Below are 15,529 nucleotides of genomic sequence, written 5' to 3' on the forward strand. Positions count from 1 at the left end.
CTTCAGCTGAGGCAGTGTTATAGTCAAGACCGCCTAACTCAAGACCAAGACTGTTAGAGTCCAAGACCGAGGGAAGGTGAGACCGAGTCAAGACCAAGACCAGTGCCCCACGCTACATGACACAATAAAATATGAAACATGATCAAAACACTTCTCATTTATCACAGAATGTAAAACAATTATTCATAGTTCATCACAATAGTCTTTACTTTTCTCTCCCTTTCATAAACAATACATAAAGTTATGTTGTTTTTAAACCAACAACAATCTTTGTAAAAATGGGTGCTATTTCAAAACCACATAGCTAGATGTGTAAAACTGAAAAAAATGGCAGTCATCAACAGTAAGAACTAAAGCCACAAGTTTCTCTCTTATACAGATTAAAGCTGCAGTATGTAACTTTATAAATCTGTTTTTTACATATTTGTTGAAACTGTCACCTTGTCACAACAGTATGAAACAGATAATCTGAAAAAAATTGAGCCCCTCCACCTCCAAAAAAAAAGAGCTGCTGCGGAAATGCACCCTCCTGGTCAAAAACAACCAATCAGAGCCAGGAGGAGGGTCTTAGCGCTGCTCAATGTACTAATGTCGCAGAGACAGAACTTTAATGCTGCTAATGTGGAGGAAATGCTCCGCTTACACGGAGACACCTGAGCTGCAGAGTTAAAACGAAACATCAAAGCAACAAATTTGTGTCGAGGATATTTAATAATCGGATTGAGTTCCTCGAGGAGTCGTTGCAGCCCTAAAATTTGCATTAAATTTTCAGTTTGTGTATGAAAATACACGACGGTTGTTATTAACCCTTCATTCTGGGATTTTTTTTTTGTTGTTGTTGTTGAATTGGAAACCTGAAATTTTTTTCCTCTTACTTCTCCTCGGTTCATGCTGGTTGTTATTTCGATTTCTGTAGCCCCCGAATCAAGCGCACGCCCGACCGTAGTGAGATCAAACGTGCACACTGTGAATGAAACTGTCCGTGCTCTGTGGTAGACTGTAAATTGCAGTGAAATGATACAGGCGCAAGCAGCGATAACAGCAGCACCCAGCCGGGGCGGAGTCTGTGGGGCTGCGCTCCTTTGAGAGGCAGAGGAGCTCAATCTTTGTTGGATTTGAATCAGTACGTTTTGCATCCAATAAAAGCAAAGATGTTAACAAATAAATTGGACAATATTCTTGTCAATTTAGTGATATTTCCACAGCTGTGGTCTTGACTGGTCTTGAAATAAAATCCAGAGTCTTCAATGTCCGAGTCCATGACAACACTGAGACCATTCAAAAGCGGTCTCGAGATCGGTCTTGAGTACTACAACACTAAACTGAGGCTATAGTCAGGTGGTTTAATACTTCGAGGACCTCCTTAATCCCACAGACACACCTTCTGTGTGTGTGTGTGTGTGTGGGGGGGGGGATATTCGACTGTGCGTGGGAGTTTGCTCATCCAGTCTACATGCATTTTGTGGACTTGTAGAACTCTAGAAGTCTGGGGTCTTTCTGTGTGGAATCCAAAGACATGAATGGGGTTAGATTAATTGGTGATTTTAAATTGGCCATAGGTGTGAATGGATGGATGCTGCTCTGCCAGACACATGTATCATAGTTATTGCTTGTGGTACGAAAGAGGTTGAACATTATAAGGTAACATGCCAGCTTTTGTCAGAGTTTGAGTGAAGGCGTAAACTCAAATCTACTTCAGCCATTTTATTTTTTCCATTTATCAGAGTAATTATACAGTAGTTTTGTAGTTTTCATGATCTTTCATTTTTATGCTTTTTGTTTGTTTGTAAACTCAGTTTAGTTTTAATTAGTTTCCAGAGTGGAGCTGCTTGTTTCAGTTTTTATTACTTTCATGTTGAATTTTTACTTTGTTCTTATAATATTAGTGGTGCCAGACTACATTATTGTATTAATGTGCTGAATCTTATACAGGCATATCACACAGTCATTCCAGCCGAGTTAATCATCTGCATCAGTCTCCTCAGTCTGCTTGTGCTGGAAAATATGACCAAGCTGATAAAGCTAAAACATTTACTGAACATTTTAATTTTGTTACAATACAGTTTTGTTAGGTTTTTAAGTCACTATAATAACCTAATTTATTTTTTAACACCTCTCCTGACCTGCGTGCACCTAAACATAAGGCTGACGTGAAGAGAGTAACAGAGTAACCGGACTTATTAAAGTTTATATGATCTATTTAGGTGAAAACGATGTTCTTAAGTTTTAATAACGTCTCATCTGTGGGGATTATTGGACAGGCGTTCAGCGTCAATGCCTTAAATGCAGAAACGGGGTCCTGTCTGTCTGCGCATGTCCGACAGATGCTGCTTTAGCAGACAGCAGCACGAAGAGCTGACCCGCTGATTACAACCTTTATCAACGTTATGTCGCCACAAAATGAAGTTTCCTTGCTTAGAAACTCCTGAGGAGTAAGTATCGCTCTCATTAACGCGGGTCACGGCGGCGCTTTCCGTCACTGAGGAGCTAAAGTTGGCTAACCAGCTGGCCTGGTCACAATAAGCACAAAGGGGCTCCTTTTATTGTGGTGCTTGACTCGAGGTAACCCTTTGAACGATTGAACGTCACAGTTTATTGAAGATGTCTTGATTCTGCGTGGGGTTCACGCCGTGTTTGGTCCCTGGAAGCGTCCAGCTTCGGTCAGCAGACGGCTACAGGCGCTAAGCTAACTGTTAGAAACTGCAGCAGATTGGTAGACAGATGGCTAACGTTACCTAGCTGCAGACCGGCTGTCAGAAAGTTCACCTCTCCCGCTCTAAGACCACCCTCAGAGTGCGGGTCAACCATAGGAAGAAGGATTTAGCCGCTGTGGCCTGTGTTTGGAAGGTTGGGTCCGATTTTAATCGCCCCTTTCCTCCCTCCACAAGGTAAAAAGGTGCATACAGCCAGCACTGAAGCATCGATCTGTAGCCAAATGCTTTTTCATTAAGATTAAATTGTCTTTGTGAACAAACACTGTTTCTCAGCAGTAGACTTGAAAGCTCTGGGAGATTGTGCCAAAATAAATGCACCTGTGTAGTAGAAGGGATGGTATTGATAAGATTTTATTGATTCCTGATTGAAAGTAAGTTTTCAGTATAACAGACAGTTTATGTTCTGAATCTGAATACAGAATAGAAATAATAGAAGTGGTAGAAAATAGACTTTGGTGTGAGCGTGAATGTGACGCCGGAGGCCGACAGCTCTCAAGGACTGACGGTTTATAACTGGTTCATCATTCCCATCCCAGGGCCTTATTCATCTGAACAGTGGAAGTGAACTCATGATGAATCATGAACTGCAAATGCAGGATGATTCGGCAGTTACTTATGAGATTCCTTCCTCTTCCAGGAGCTGGGAGAGGAATTCTGCAGTAGGGCTGAAACAAATGGTTATTTTTGCAGTCCATTAATCTGACACCTGTTTTCTTGATTGTTGGCCTATTACAAATCCCTGGTAATATTATAACATGCGGGCAGAGGTTTCAGTGACACATGCAGTACTGTGCAGAAGGCTTGAGACAGCCTTTCGGGCTTATTTGTTGGAATATGTAGAAAAAACATAGAGTACGTAACAGAGTTTGTATAGTTCTTGGAGCTTGAGTGTCAGTACTCGGCGTGGCCTCCTTTATTCTTCAGTCTGAACTCTCTGAGGCAGCTTCCTGTTGTTTCTTTAAGCAGTCTGCAGGAACCGTTCCCCAGGCTTCCTGAAGGACATTCAAAGCTCTTCTTTGGATGTTTCTGCCTTTGGTTCTGTCCTCTGTCAGGATGATCCCACACTGCTTCAGTCATGCTGAGGTCCGGGCTCTGAGGAGGCCGATCCATGGCTGATAGTGTTCACTGTTTACTGCACTGGCAGTGTGTTGGAGATCACTGTCATGCTGGAAAATGAAGCTGTTTCCAATCAGACACTTTCCACATGGTATTGCAGGGTGGATCCAAATCTGTTGGTACTTTTCTGTGTTTATAATTTCATCAATTTTAACGAGATCTCCAACACCTCTGGCTGAAATGCAGCCCAAACCCTGACAGAGCCTCTGCCGTGTTTAACAGATGGCTGCAGACTCTGTGTTGAACCTCTCTGCTGACCTCCTTCGTACATGCTGATGATGATTTGATCCCAAACTTTCCCATTTGGATCCTTCGCTCCATCAGACCTGTTACCACAGACTTTTTTTTTTCCCAGTCCAGTTCTTGTATAATGTGGCATACCTCAGCTTTTCCTCTTCACTGAGACCATTTCTGACGAGGGTTCAGTAACCAGCAGACGGATCAACTGAAGGCCAAATGCATCTCTCAGGTCCCGTTTCCGGTCTTTGATGGACTTTTTTTTTTTTTTTTTTTTTTTACTATTTTGTAAGGACACGACTTTCAGATATTGAAGATGGTTGTTTGTTGTTGTTCTTGTTTTCCCAGCTTTCCACTTCTTTTGTCCTCCACTTGTCCAGTTTCCTTAATTCCTCAGCGCGGCTCTGGGCTCTCCTAAATCAATCCCTTTAATTTTCTGTTTAAACCTCCTGAGTTTGAGAGCGAGGGCTGGCTGGCTCACAGTCTGCCATCACTCTGCAACTATGTGCTGCTCTGTTCATCTCCTCTCAGCTCCTTGCTGCCTGCAGTATGGACACAGTAAGCTTTTACAGAGCCTCTTTATTACATGCTGCCATTTGCAAAAGGTCAAACTGAGCTGTGAAAATCAGTGATACCAAAGTCATTTCACACCAGTGTAAGTGTGTGCGTGTTACAGCTGACGTTCACCTGCTCTGTCTGTCCCCAGTATGGTGAGGAAAAGGTGTCCTGTGCTGCATTAGCTGAAGAGTGACATGCTGGCCCGTCTGCCAGCATCAGTTAAGCCTACCATCAGACTTCTTTCCCGCACGCAGATGAACACTGGACCTCCAAAATGTAAGTGCCATCTTCATCATGTTCTGGTGTTACTTCTCATTATCCTGCAGTAGATGAGTGTGTTTGGCCAAGCAGGCGGAGGTTCTCTGTAACATTCCTGCTTTACAGAGACTTGCAGCGCCGGGGGGGCTGGAGCCTATTCCAGCTGTCATAGGGTGAGAGGCGGGGTGAATTAAACAAAAGTTTAATTCAAAATATTTGATCACTGACCACCTGAAACCTGTAGCGGGAATTTCAAGAACGTTGCCAAAGAAATGGTGTAAATGACAAGTTACCTGTAAGTAACGTCACAGGTGACCAGCTTTACCTGCAAGAATAAAATGCAGGTGAATTGTGTACATAAGAAGTTCAAGCTTTTCACTCAAGCTGACTTTTAAGTGCATCTTTCATTTGTGGAAAACATTCATGTAGGCAAAGTGGATTTTGTCGCGAGCTTAGTTTAAGTGCACAGGTGGTGACAAATTAATGAAAAATTCAGAATTTTTGCAGCATTTCTCACAGAATTGGACTGTATTTTTGGCTATATTGCATAAAAGGAAGCACAACCATGCTTTACTAAATAAACTGGATGATACCATATTTACTTTGTGGCTGCACCTCAATTAAATTCTTCATTCCATGAACACACCCAAACTCCCCCATTGTGGATTGTAGCTGTGGTGGATGTCCTTGGTGAGATTGGCATAGCGGCACCAGCTCTCCACCTGCTGTGGATTCTGGTCTGAGAGGCTCTCCAGAGCAGCTACAGTCCAGTACAGTGGAGTGGAAGTCTGTCTGATGGATTACAAATTACAGTGTAATCCATCAGCCAGACTAAATTACAGTGAAAACTGCACAGCCTGCCCAAAGGGAAGCACCACATGGGAAAGACTAGTGCAGCAAATCAGCTGTCAGAAACCGTTTTTCTCTCTCTGCAGTCCTGTTGGAGACAGATTGAAGACACCATCAAGATGTAATTGAAGTGCAGACTTTAAGCTTTCATTCAAGTTTACATGAACTTTTTACATTTATATATGTAATCATCCATTTTACTGGCCCAAATGAACTGAACAAACATTATTTTAAATATAAGGATTGTTTTTAATAAAAATCGTTTGCAGTGAAGTCTCAAACTCATGGATGTCACATCTGCTGACATATTTGAGATGCTCTGCCAGGCTTTTCCTGCAGCCACCTTCAGTTCCTGCTTAGTTGTGGGTCTGTCTGCGTTCTGTTGTGTATTTAATAACTGAAAAGCTGCTCTGTTTAGTTGAGATCACGTGTCTGATTTTGACCATTGAAGGATATCTGATTTCTTGTCTTCGGAAACTGTGAAGTTGCTTTTGCAGCATGTTTTGGATCCTTATCATGAGACCTTGGTGTCTGATCAGTCTGCAGCTTCAGACAGTCGAGCCTGCTCAGATTTCATACTGAAGCAGCTTCATGGCCAGGTGTGATCTGTTCCCTTATTATTTCATGACAAATGAAGCAGACGTGATATTCTGAATAGTGGGAGGAAAAACATTCTTGGGACCGATGAAAGCAAGATTTTTGATGAGAAAAGTAAAAGTGAGAAACGGCTCAGGATCATCTAACATGGTGGAAACAGTGTTACAGTATGAAGTTGAAGCAGGTCACCACTGTAGCACGGGGTTCTGTGATTGGACAGCACTCGAGTGCAAATTGAGAATGACCACAAAACTGAATGCAGAAAGACTCACAAACAAGTAGCAACTGAAGATGGCTGCTGGGGGGGGGGGCTTGTTGGTGTGGTTTGGGTCCTCCTGTTCCATTTGTGAGAGGCTGCTGCAAATAAGAACCAAGTTCTTCTGAGTGATCACCTTCATAAAGCATTTACAGGTGCGAGGGCTCACTGAATAGTGTCAGGATGGAAATTGTATGTTTTTTTTTTTTTGTTTTTTTTTTAATAATTTGACAGCATGTTTGGACTGAAACGTTCTCTATGATCAAAACACCAGTGCAGGGAACGTGTTACAGAACACAGATGTATCAAAGCTTCTGTTAATGAGACATGGTTCTACGTCATTTGCTTCCCCTCCACAGCTCACATTGAAGAACGTGTAAAACGTGCAGTCTGACAGCACGTATGTGAGATCCCAGTCAATGTGCTTTTCTAAGAATTCCTGTTTGTCTGACTTTGTGCACATTGCAGGGGAAACTACACAGAAAATGAGATCTGCCAGCTATCCAACCCCAGCAGAGTTGGATGCCTATGCTAAGAAAGTTGCCAACAACCCTTTGACCATCCAGATCTTCCCAAGCAGTGTCAAAGTACCTCAGAAGAAGCACATTCGCCGCACAGTCAACGGGCTTGACACATCCTTGTCCAACCAACGCCAGAGTTCCTACTCCTCTCAGGTCGGCACCAGTGGGGGGCTCCTGGCTGTCCTCCGTGCACCTGTCAAAGAGTCAGACGCTAGCCATACCCGGCAACTACATAATTCAGTCATGAATCCTCACAGTGGGCCCTATGCCACTGAAAGCACTTTAAACCATCCTCAGCCTGCTCCTCAGCTACAGGGTCCATCTCAGTCTGCACCCCAGAAGCAGGGCTTAACTCACCCACAAGCACTACAGCAACAGCATCGTATGACTCATCCAATGGCTTTACAGCAGCCTCACCCACAAGCTTTGCAGCAAAGGAACATGGCTCGTTCACAAGCGATCCAGCAGCAGCAGAGCTTGTCCCAGATTCAGACACCACAGCAGCAAATACTGGCTCATCCACAAGGTATGCAGAGACAGCAGAGCCTGCCTCACACCCAGGCTCTGCAGCAGCCGCCACAGCAGGGGCAGTCGTGTTCATCCGTTGTACCACAGCAGCATCTTTCACATCTACAGTCACTAAAGCATCAGGTGGCTCCTCCACAAGCTTTACTTTCACAACAAGGAGTGACTCAGGATCTGCAACGCATGTCTGATGGACCTCAGCTTCCAAGCCTGCAGCACACCCAGGGGCTGGTTGGGTCACAGGCCCTTCCACAGCCTGTTGCTGCAGGCCCTCCTACCATACCTAATTGCCCCCAGCAACCCAGACTTGGACCTTATGGGCCTCAGAAGCTCCCTGACCCAGATGCCCCACCAAATATAACTGTATCTACCTCCACCATCCCACTGTCCATGGCAACCAGTCTGCATCAGAACCGGCCTGGTGACCTGAGTGTTATTGTGCACCAAATCAACCAACTGTGCCAGGCTCGGGCTGGTATGGGCACCACCTCAGTCTGTGAGGGACAGATTGCAAATCCCAGCCCCATCAGCCGCAACCTGCTTATCAATGCCAGCTCAAGGGTGTCCTCTCACCACCCAGCTCTGGGCAATGTACCCAGCGCCGTCATGGTGGGACCACCAGACAAAGCTGCAGCTCAAGCTCCCAGTGTTGCTCTCAGTTCACAGCCTAGTATAGCTGCTGCTAATAGTATGTCTGCCTTTCACACCAACCCTGAGAAGGTGCAGCAGCTTCACCAACATGTACATCAGCAGAAACAGCAGCAGCAGCAACATTTCCAACAGCTGCAGCAGCTGCAGCAGCAGCGCTCCTGGGCCCAGCATCAGTTATCCCACATGCAGCAGCATCCTGAGGGGGCCAATCCCTGCAAGAACCCAAGGATGGAGCCAACAGCTGAGTGTGCTTTCCCCTCCAGAAACCTCACCTACAGCCACAAGCTACCAAACACTGTACAAAGCTTTCCCTTAAATCATCCTGCAGAAAAGCCACAACCTTCATCCCCTGTTAAATGTCAAGCAGGTTCTATGCCTTACATTAATGGCCACTACATGAAGCCACCGTGGAGCAGCGTCCCACCCACAGCAGGAAACAATAGATCTGGCACTCAGGACCTCTCAATGGCTTTCCAGGGAGGGCAGGCTGCTGCCACCAGAGACCGAATCCCAGGGGCAAAGTACAGGCCCGGGAAAGAGGGTCCTAATGACCAGTCAGAGTTAATGCAGAATTTCTTAGGAGGGGACTTCCAGATGTCCAATTTTCAGGAGCAGAATGTGGATACGATGGGGAATATACACAGATCTGCCAGAGGCCAGGTTCAGGAACCTGGCAGCAGCAGCGCGGTCCATGCTCATCGCCCACGCTACTGTTAAAAGTGTGCGTTTATGCCCATGTGGCTTTGGTTTTTGTCAACCGCTGCTTTCAGCTTCTGTATTTTACTCCTTCAAATCTTTCAAGTGAGCATTTAAATTGCTTTAGAGCTCGATTTGGAGACCCACCTGGTGTGATGTTTCAAAGTATTCCTCAGGTCTTAAGCCATGTCGTACTTTTGTTGCAGAAGAAGGATTTTTGAGCTTGATGTCCACATTCTTTGGCACAGATGTGCTGCTGTTTGTTCATATATCTGTGGTGTTCACAAATGTTCGTCTGCAGCTCAGAGTATGCCTGTATCATGATTGTCACAGTGCTTTTCATAGGTTGACATGGAACAACTCAACTTTTATTAGCATTTGTGGCCTTAGAACTGCCCAAAGGCGAGCTAGAATAGGATCTCCTTGTGTAATGTTTTTATTTACAATTATTTATGTCCCAACAGCTTTGAATGGGGGTTACTTGTATATGCAATTATTAGGACTGTTGATAGACTTGTAGTCCCAGGGGCTCATTCCCATAGCTGCAGTGTACATTAAGGGGCCACGGCTCATCTATCAGGAATACAAACATGGCTTCTGAATGGCATTTTGCTGCTCCAGGTCATTTTTGCATTGTGGATTAAGATGATGTGCATGTTGGTTTAAAAGCCAGCACTAGCAAAAAAAACCCCTCCATTTCTGAGATTCTTATAGTTTTAAAGCGCCCCCTGGTGAGAGAGTTGCTTTTAAGTAGTTATTTTGTTACTTTTTTTTTTTTTTTTTTCATCGTTGTTGCATCTCTGAACATTCTTACTTGAATTGTAGAATTTTCTTTTAAATTTCATGCTTAACATTTGGAAAAAGGGGCAGAAACTGCCCCCACCCTGGGTTTAACTTTAGCTAATAGCATCCATTATTTAAACTGTGTTTGTATGTGGAAAGTAAACTGATCACGTGGGTGCATGCAGACACTTTGGATCATGCAAAAATGTGTCCCTTCCCCTTCAGCACACGTTCTCACCATTTTACTACTGTGACGCAGGTGAACTGTGATGTGGATGTTGTTCCTCTGCTGTGGGGCTTGTGGTAAGGTGTTCATCTACTAATCACTGGCCTTACTGTGTCGTGTTTCTGTGACCTACAAGGAAAGAAATGAGAACGTGTAATGCAGGTTATGTTTTATTAGATGTATCATAGTTAATGTTGTCTGGGCTTGTGTTGCTGTACTATCCTCGAGCCTTCTGAAAAAGCCTTAAATGACACACTGGTTATAATCTATAACAGTTTCTTTGCCAGGATCTTGGTGTGTGTGTGTGTGTGTGTGTGTGTGTGTGTGTGTGTGTGTGTGTGTGTGTGTGTGTGTGTGTGGCTTCATTGTGAGGAAAAGGTTTGTTAGTTTTTCTTTTCCCTGATTTATTTTTTTTTTGCTGTTCAATCTCATGTTTGAGCGTTTGGGTAGTGTTTACATGTACAGGCAGTAGGAGTGGATTATGTTGCCTTAAGGTAATAATGCTACTCATCCCCTTCTCTGAATCACCCATCCTACTGTCTGAAATGTTGCCCATCCATCAAGGATTTAAGATGATGATGATGATAGAGAAAACAGTAAATGATTTCATAGGTATTTAGAATGGGGATGTAGCAGTTATTTTTAAGCTATTTGAACTGTGTTTTTAGTTGTTACACTTAATAAATATCTTATACACTCTTTATTTTTTGGACCACTGCATCCTGAAGCCATAGGTGTTTTCACATTAGGTGCCATAGGTGACCCACACGATGCAGACGATAGGTTTGCATCCACGCTTTAATGTCTTTCAAACAGCAGGCTCTTTTTTCTGACTGAACTTTCTCAGAACATCCTGCCGATCAAAAGGGAGAAAGAATTACGAAATGAGAAATCTTCTTCAAAGTGACGGCTTTCGTGCAAGCTGGAGCTTTGCTGGAGTTTGGTCTTTATACTTGATGGCAGTTTATTTTTATTTTTTCCTGGCTCTCATTTTTGATGTGCCTGCCCCTTGAAGCTGCTATTAAATTAAAGTGTGTGTGTGAGAATGGTGATTGATATATGGGCTGTATCAGTGAAATAAGTTCCTATTTATTTGATGGGTGAAAGTTGTCACCAGTCAAATGCAGGTATATTTGGCTGTTTGTATGTCTTACGAGCCAAATTTGGAGAAGAGAAGATTAATAATTAAAGCTGACCAGTATTCAAAGTGGCAGAGTGAAGTCTGACCCACTGTGGCCTAAAGACCTTCCAAGCCTGTTTGGGTTTCTTGAACATTTAGTCGACTGGGTGAAGACACTAAAGGATTGGACAGACCGCCCTGTTCATGCTGAACTGCCTCATTACAGCCCGCCACAGTCAGGTTCTACAGTTCTGCAGTTTCATATGAAGTGCCTCCACTGGGTGTCGTACGGAGAAATGTGTGAATGGGTGCTTGCATGTATGTTAAGCTTGGGTACTTGCACACAGGTGTGCATGCTGGCAGAGGTGCACATAGTTGATCTCTGATGGGGGACCAAGCTGCTTAGTATAACTACTGATACTGTGTTATGGACTGAAGTCCTGAAGCGTGCCACGATTCTCAAACACTGTCGGGATGTGTGAACTGTTTGCTGCTGACTCACTGACCAAAGTGACCAAGAGTCCCTCTCTAACCACCCCGGCTGAAAGCGTTCAGAGGCTCGTTAATGAGCAGCATCCTGGGAACACGGAGAGCTGCTGCCCTCTGCTGGGCAGTGAAAGAAAGTCTTGTGAAGTAAAAGTAACATGAAATGAGCATTTGAAAAAAAATCTAGAGTGAGTAGTTTGTTTCTGCAGAGTGCACCCAAAGATTCTGTTGTTTTGGTTTTAACCACAAATCTGGTTTCACAGTGATAAATTACAGAACCTGTTCTCCACAGAACGTCAGACTCTCCAAGAATCACGTCTGCTTAAGCATGTTGTAGCTCAGTGTGTCCGTCATCTTCAGTGGTATTTATCGGGCACAGGCATCTAACAACTCTCTCTAGATTTTTTTTTTTTTTCCTCTTTACTGATTTATTTAATCGTCTTTGGTCCTCAGAGGCGTGTTGTGAATGGTGGTGGAGGGGGCTTTGTTTCTCTACTTTGAAAATGTGATATTCCAGTTTTGCCTAACCTTCAGGAATAAAAATGTCTTGCACAAACATTCCCCTAACCAAAATAAAGTTTTCAAACACAAAGCTTTTGAATGACTTTTTCTTTTAATGTTTCAAGGGCATAACAAAGTTAATACAGCTGCATATATTTAATTTCAGCTGAATCAGAATTCAGTGCAATAAGTAGACATTTTCTTTGCATGTGAATATTTATCAGATTAGGAATTTGATGATGTAACCTCAGTGTTTTTTTTCTTTTTTTTTTTTTTAAAAAAGCTGTTTTTTAAATCCATCCATCCATCCATTCGCTTCCGCTTATCCTGGTCAGGGTCGCGGGGGGGCCGGAGCCTATCCCAGCTGTCATAGGGCGAGAGGCAGGGTACACCCTGAACAGGTCGCCAGCCTGTCACAGGGCCAACACAGAGAGACGAACAACCTTTCACACTCACATTCACACCTACGGGCAATTTAGAATAGCCAATTAACCTAACCCCAGTAAGTGCATGTCTTTGGAATGTGGGAGGAAACCGGAGTACCCGGAGGAAACCCACGCAAGCACGGGGAGAACATGCAAACTCCACACAGAGAGAGGGAGAGGCCTGGGCCAAGGTGGAATCGAACCCAGGCCTTCCAGATGGTATTCTATCTGTGAGGCAACAGCGCTAACCACTGCGCCACCGTGCTGCCCTGTTTTTTAAATTTATTTATTTTATTTTTTTAAATCCTAAACCCCCCCGATGTGCAGCTTATGGATATTAATGGAGACATTTTGTTCATGCACTAAAACTGGTTAAACTATAGAAGTCAGTGAAATAAACTGCAGTGGTCTCAGCTGTCCTGCACAAACAGCACATGCAGTCTGACCATGTTCGGTCTGTCTGGATAATCAGAAACGTAGACTTCATGTTCAATCCTGTGGAAAAGCTTTGTGTTTTTTCATAATTCTCACTTAAATGTTTTATATCAAACTAATTTTAATATTAGAGCCTGAGTAAATACAAAATGCATTTTTTTCTAATTATTTCATTTGAGAATAAGTCATCCATGCTTGTGCAGCATGTACAGCTTGCAAGTTGTAAATTGGAAGACCAAAATATTTTATCTATATATAAAAATTATTCCCCACAGTTAAACCATCAAGTCTGTTGAAAGCAGGAGCTGCCTCGTGGCCCCGCATCGGCCACCACCTGGCCCCACAGGAGCTACAACCTGGCCCCACAGGAGCTACCACCTGGCCCCACAGGAGCCACCACCTGGCCCCACAGGAGCCACCACCAGGCCCCGCAGCGGCTAACACCAGGCCCCACAGGAGCTACCACCAGGCCCCGCAGCAGCGACCACCAGGCCCCGCAGCAGCGACCACCAGGCCCCGCAGCGGCTAACACCAGGCCCCGCAGCAGCGACCACCAGGCCCCGCAGCGGCTAACACCAGGCCCCGCAGCGGCTACCACCTGGCCCCGCAGCAGCTACCACCAGGCCCCGCAGCACTACCACCGGGCCCCGCAGGAGCTACCACCAAGCTTCGCATCGGCTACTGCCAGGCCCTGCAGCAGCTGCCCTGCAGGCTTTGTTACCGGGCTCCAGCCATCTTTATTCTTTTTTTTCTTTTTTGACAGTTTGGTATTAGATCTAATAAAATAAGGATGTTAGATAATGATAATGATTTAGATCCTGATCAAAATTTTCTAAATAATATGGAAACTAACTTTTGCTACTATAATGAGCAACAGTTAGATGACGCAATTAAAAAGGTTCATGGAATTTCACTTATTCATTTTAATAGCAGGAGTCTATATAGAAATTTCCAGAACATAAAAGATTATTTAGTGCAGTTTAGAAAACCATTTAATATTATTGCAATCTCTGAAACATGGCTTACAGCTGATAAGGTAATGAATACTGAGTTAGATGGATATGAATTAATGTGTATGAATAGAAAGTCCAAAAAAGGGGGTGGTGTGGCTCTGTATGTTCAAAAGAGCCTTAGATATAGGATTGTGGATAGTATGACATTAGCCATTGATGACTTATTGGAGTGCCTTACTATTGAAATAGAGATGGAAAAAATGAAAAACATAGTTGTTAGTTGTGTGTACAGAACACCAGGATCTAATATTGAATTGTTTATTAATATAATGGAGGATCTGTTCTCATTAAAAATGCAAAAGATTAATTTAATTTGTGGGGATTTTAATATAGATCTGCTGAATCCCAACAAACACAAACGGACGGATGATTTTATTGAGTGCATGTACAGCATGAGTCTTTTTCCAACAATCACAAAGCCAAGTAGAATAACACCTTACAGTGCCACTCTGATTGATAATATCTTTATAAATAATATAGACAGTAATGTAATCAGTGGATTGTTGATGAATGACATTAGTGATCACCTACCTGTTTTTTTAGTATTAGAATGTAGCTATAGGAGAGAAATTGTGAAACAGGAGGTGCTATATAGAAGGGTGAGAACTGAGGAGGCCATATCCGCTTTCAAAATGAATTTACTAAACTATAACTGGAAGAGTGTATATGAAGAAGGTGATGTAAACAAAGCATATGAATTGTTCATACATACTTTTAAAACCTTGTACAATAAACACTGTCCAATACAACAATATTGTCACAAAAACAAGTTCTCAAAATGTCCTTGGATGTCCAAAGGATTACAGAATGCTTGTAAAAAAAAAAAAACTCTTTATAGGCAATTTATAAACTGTAGAACGAAACATAATGAACAAAGGTATAAAACATACAAGAATAGGTTAATCAGTATCATTAGGAAATCCAAAATTGAGTATTATAATAAGATATTTAATGAAAATAAGGACAATATTAAAGAAACATGGAATATATTAAATATTATTCGAAATAAATCAAGCAAAAATAATTATCCTGATTATTTTATAGAAAATAATATGACAATTACAAATAGGAATGTGGTGGTTAATAGATTTAATGATTTTTTTGTTAAGGTGGGTCCAAGACTGACCAAGGAAATACAAAATATACCATCAGAGCAGAAAAGTGTAAGTGAGTTTTGTGGACTTAATAATTCAAATTCATTATTTTTGAAACCGGTAGAAGAAAGAGATTACTGAAATGGTAAATAAATGTAAAAATAAACTTTCCACAGACTGTGATGATATTGATATGATGGTAGTAAAAAAGGTAATTGATGGAATTGTGTCCCCTTTAACATATCTGTGTAATTTATCATTCAGAACAGGTACACTCCCTGAGAGAATGAAAATTGCTAAAGTTATTCCTTTACATAAAGCCGGTGATGTTCATGACTTTACTAACTATAGGCCAGTCTCTTTACTTTCACAGTTCTCTAAGATAATGGAGAAATTGTTTGTGGCAAGGCTTGACAATTTTAATGAAAAATGCAATGTATTAATGGAAAGTCAGTATGGTTTTAGGGC

The 15,529-nt window shown here is 42.8% G+C and overlaps 1 protein-coding gene across 1 annotated transcript; it reads left to right on the forward strand.

Moving 5' to 3' along the window:
• The first annotated feature begins 2,294 nt into the window (after positions 1–2,294).
• On the forward strand, positions 2,295–12,174 carry LOC115791263 (protein FAM222B-like). The gene is made up of 3 exons (XM_030745437.1): positions 2,295–2,432; positions 4,774–4,901; positions 7,054–12,174. Exons 2-3 carry the CDS (start codon positions 4,820–4,822, stop codon positions 8,997–8,999), a joined length of 2,028 nt encoding a protein of 675 aa, XP_030601297.1. The 5' UTR covers positions 2,295–2,432; positions 4,774–4,819; the 3' UTR covers positions 9,000–12,174.
• The last annotated feature ends 3,355 nt before the right edge of the window (positions 12,175–15,529 follow it).

Source organism: Archocentrus centrarchus, chromosome 13 (assembly GCF_007364275.1).
Source record: "Archocentrus centrarchus isolate MPI-CPG fArcCen1 chromosome 13, fArcCen1, whole genome shotgun sequence".
Lineage (NCBI taxonomy): Eukaryota > Metazoa > Chordata > Actinopteri > Cichliformes > Cichlidae > Archocentrus > Archocentrus centrarchus.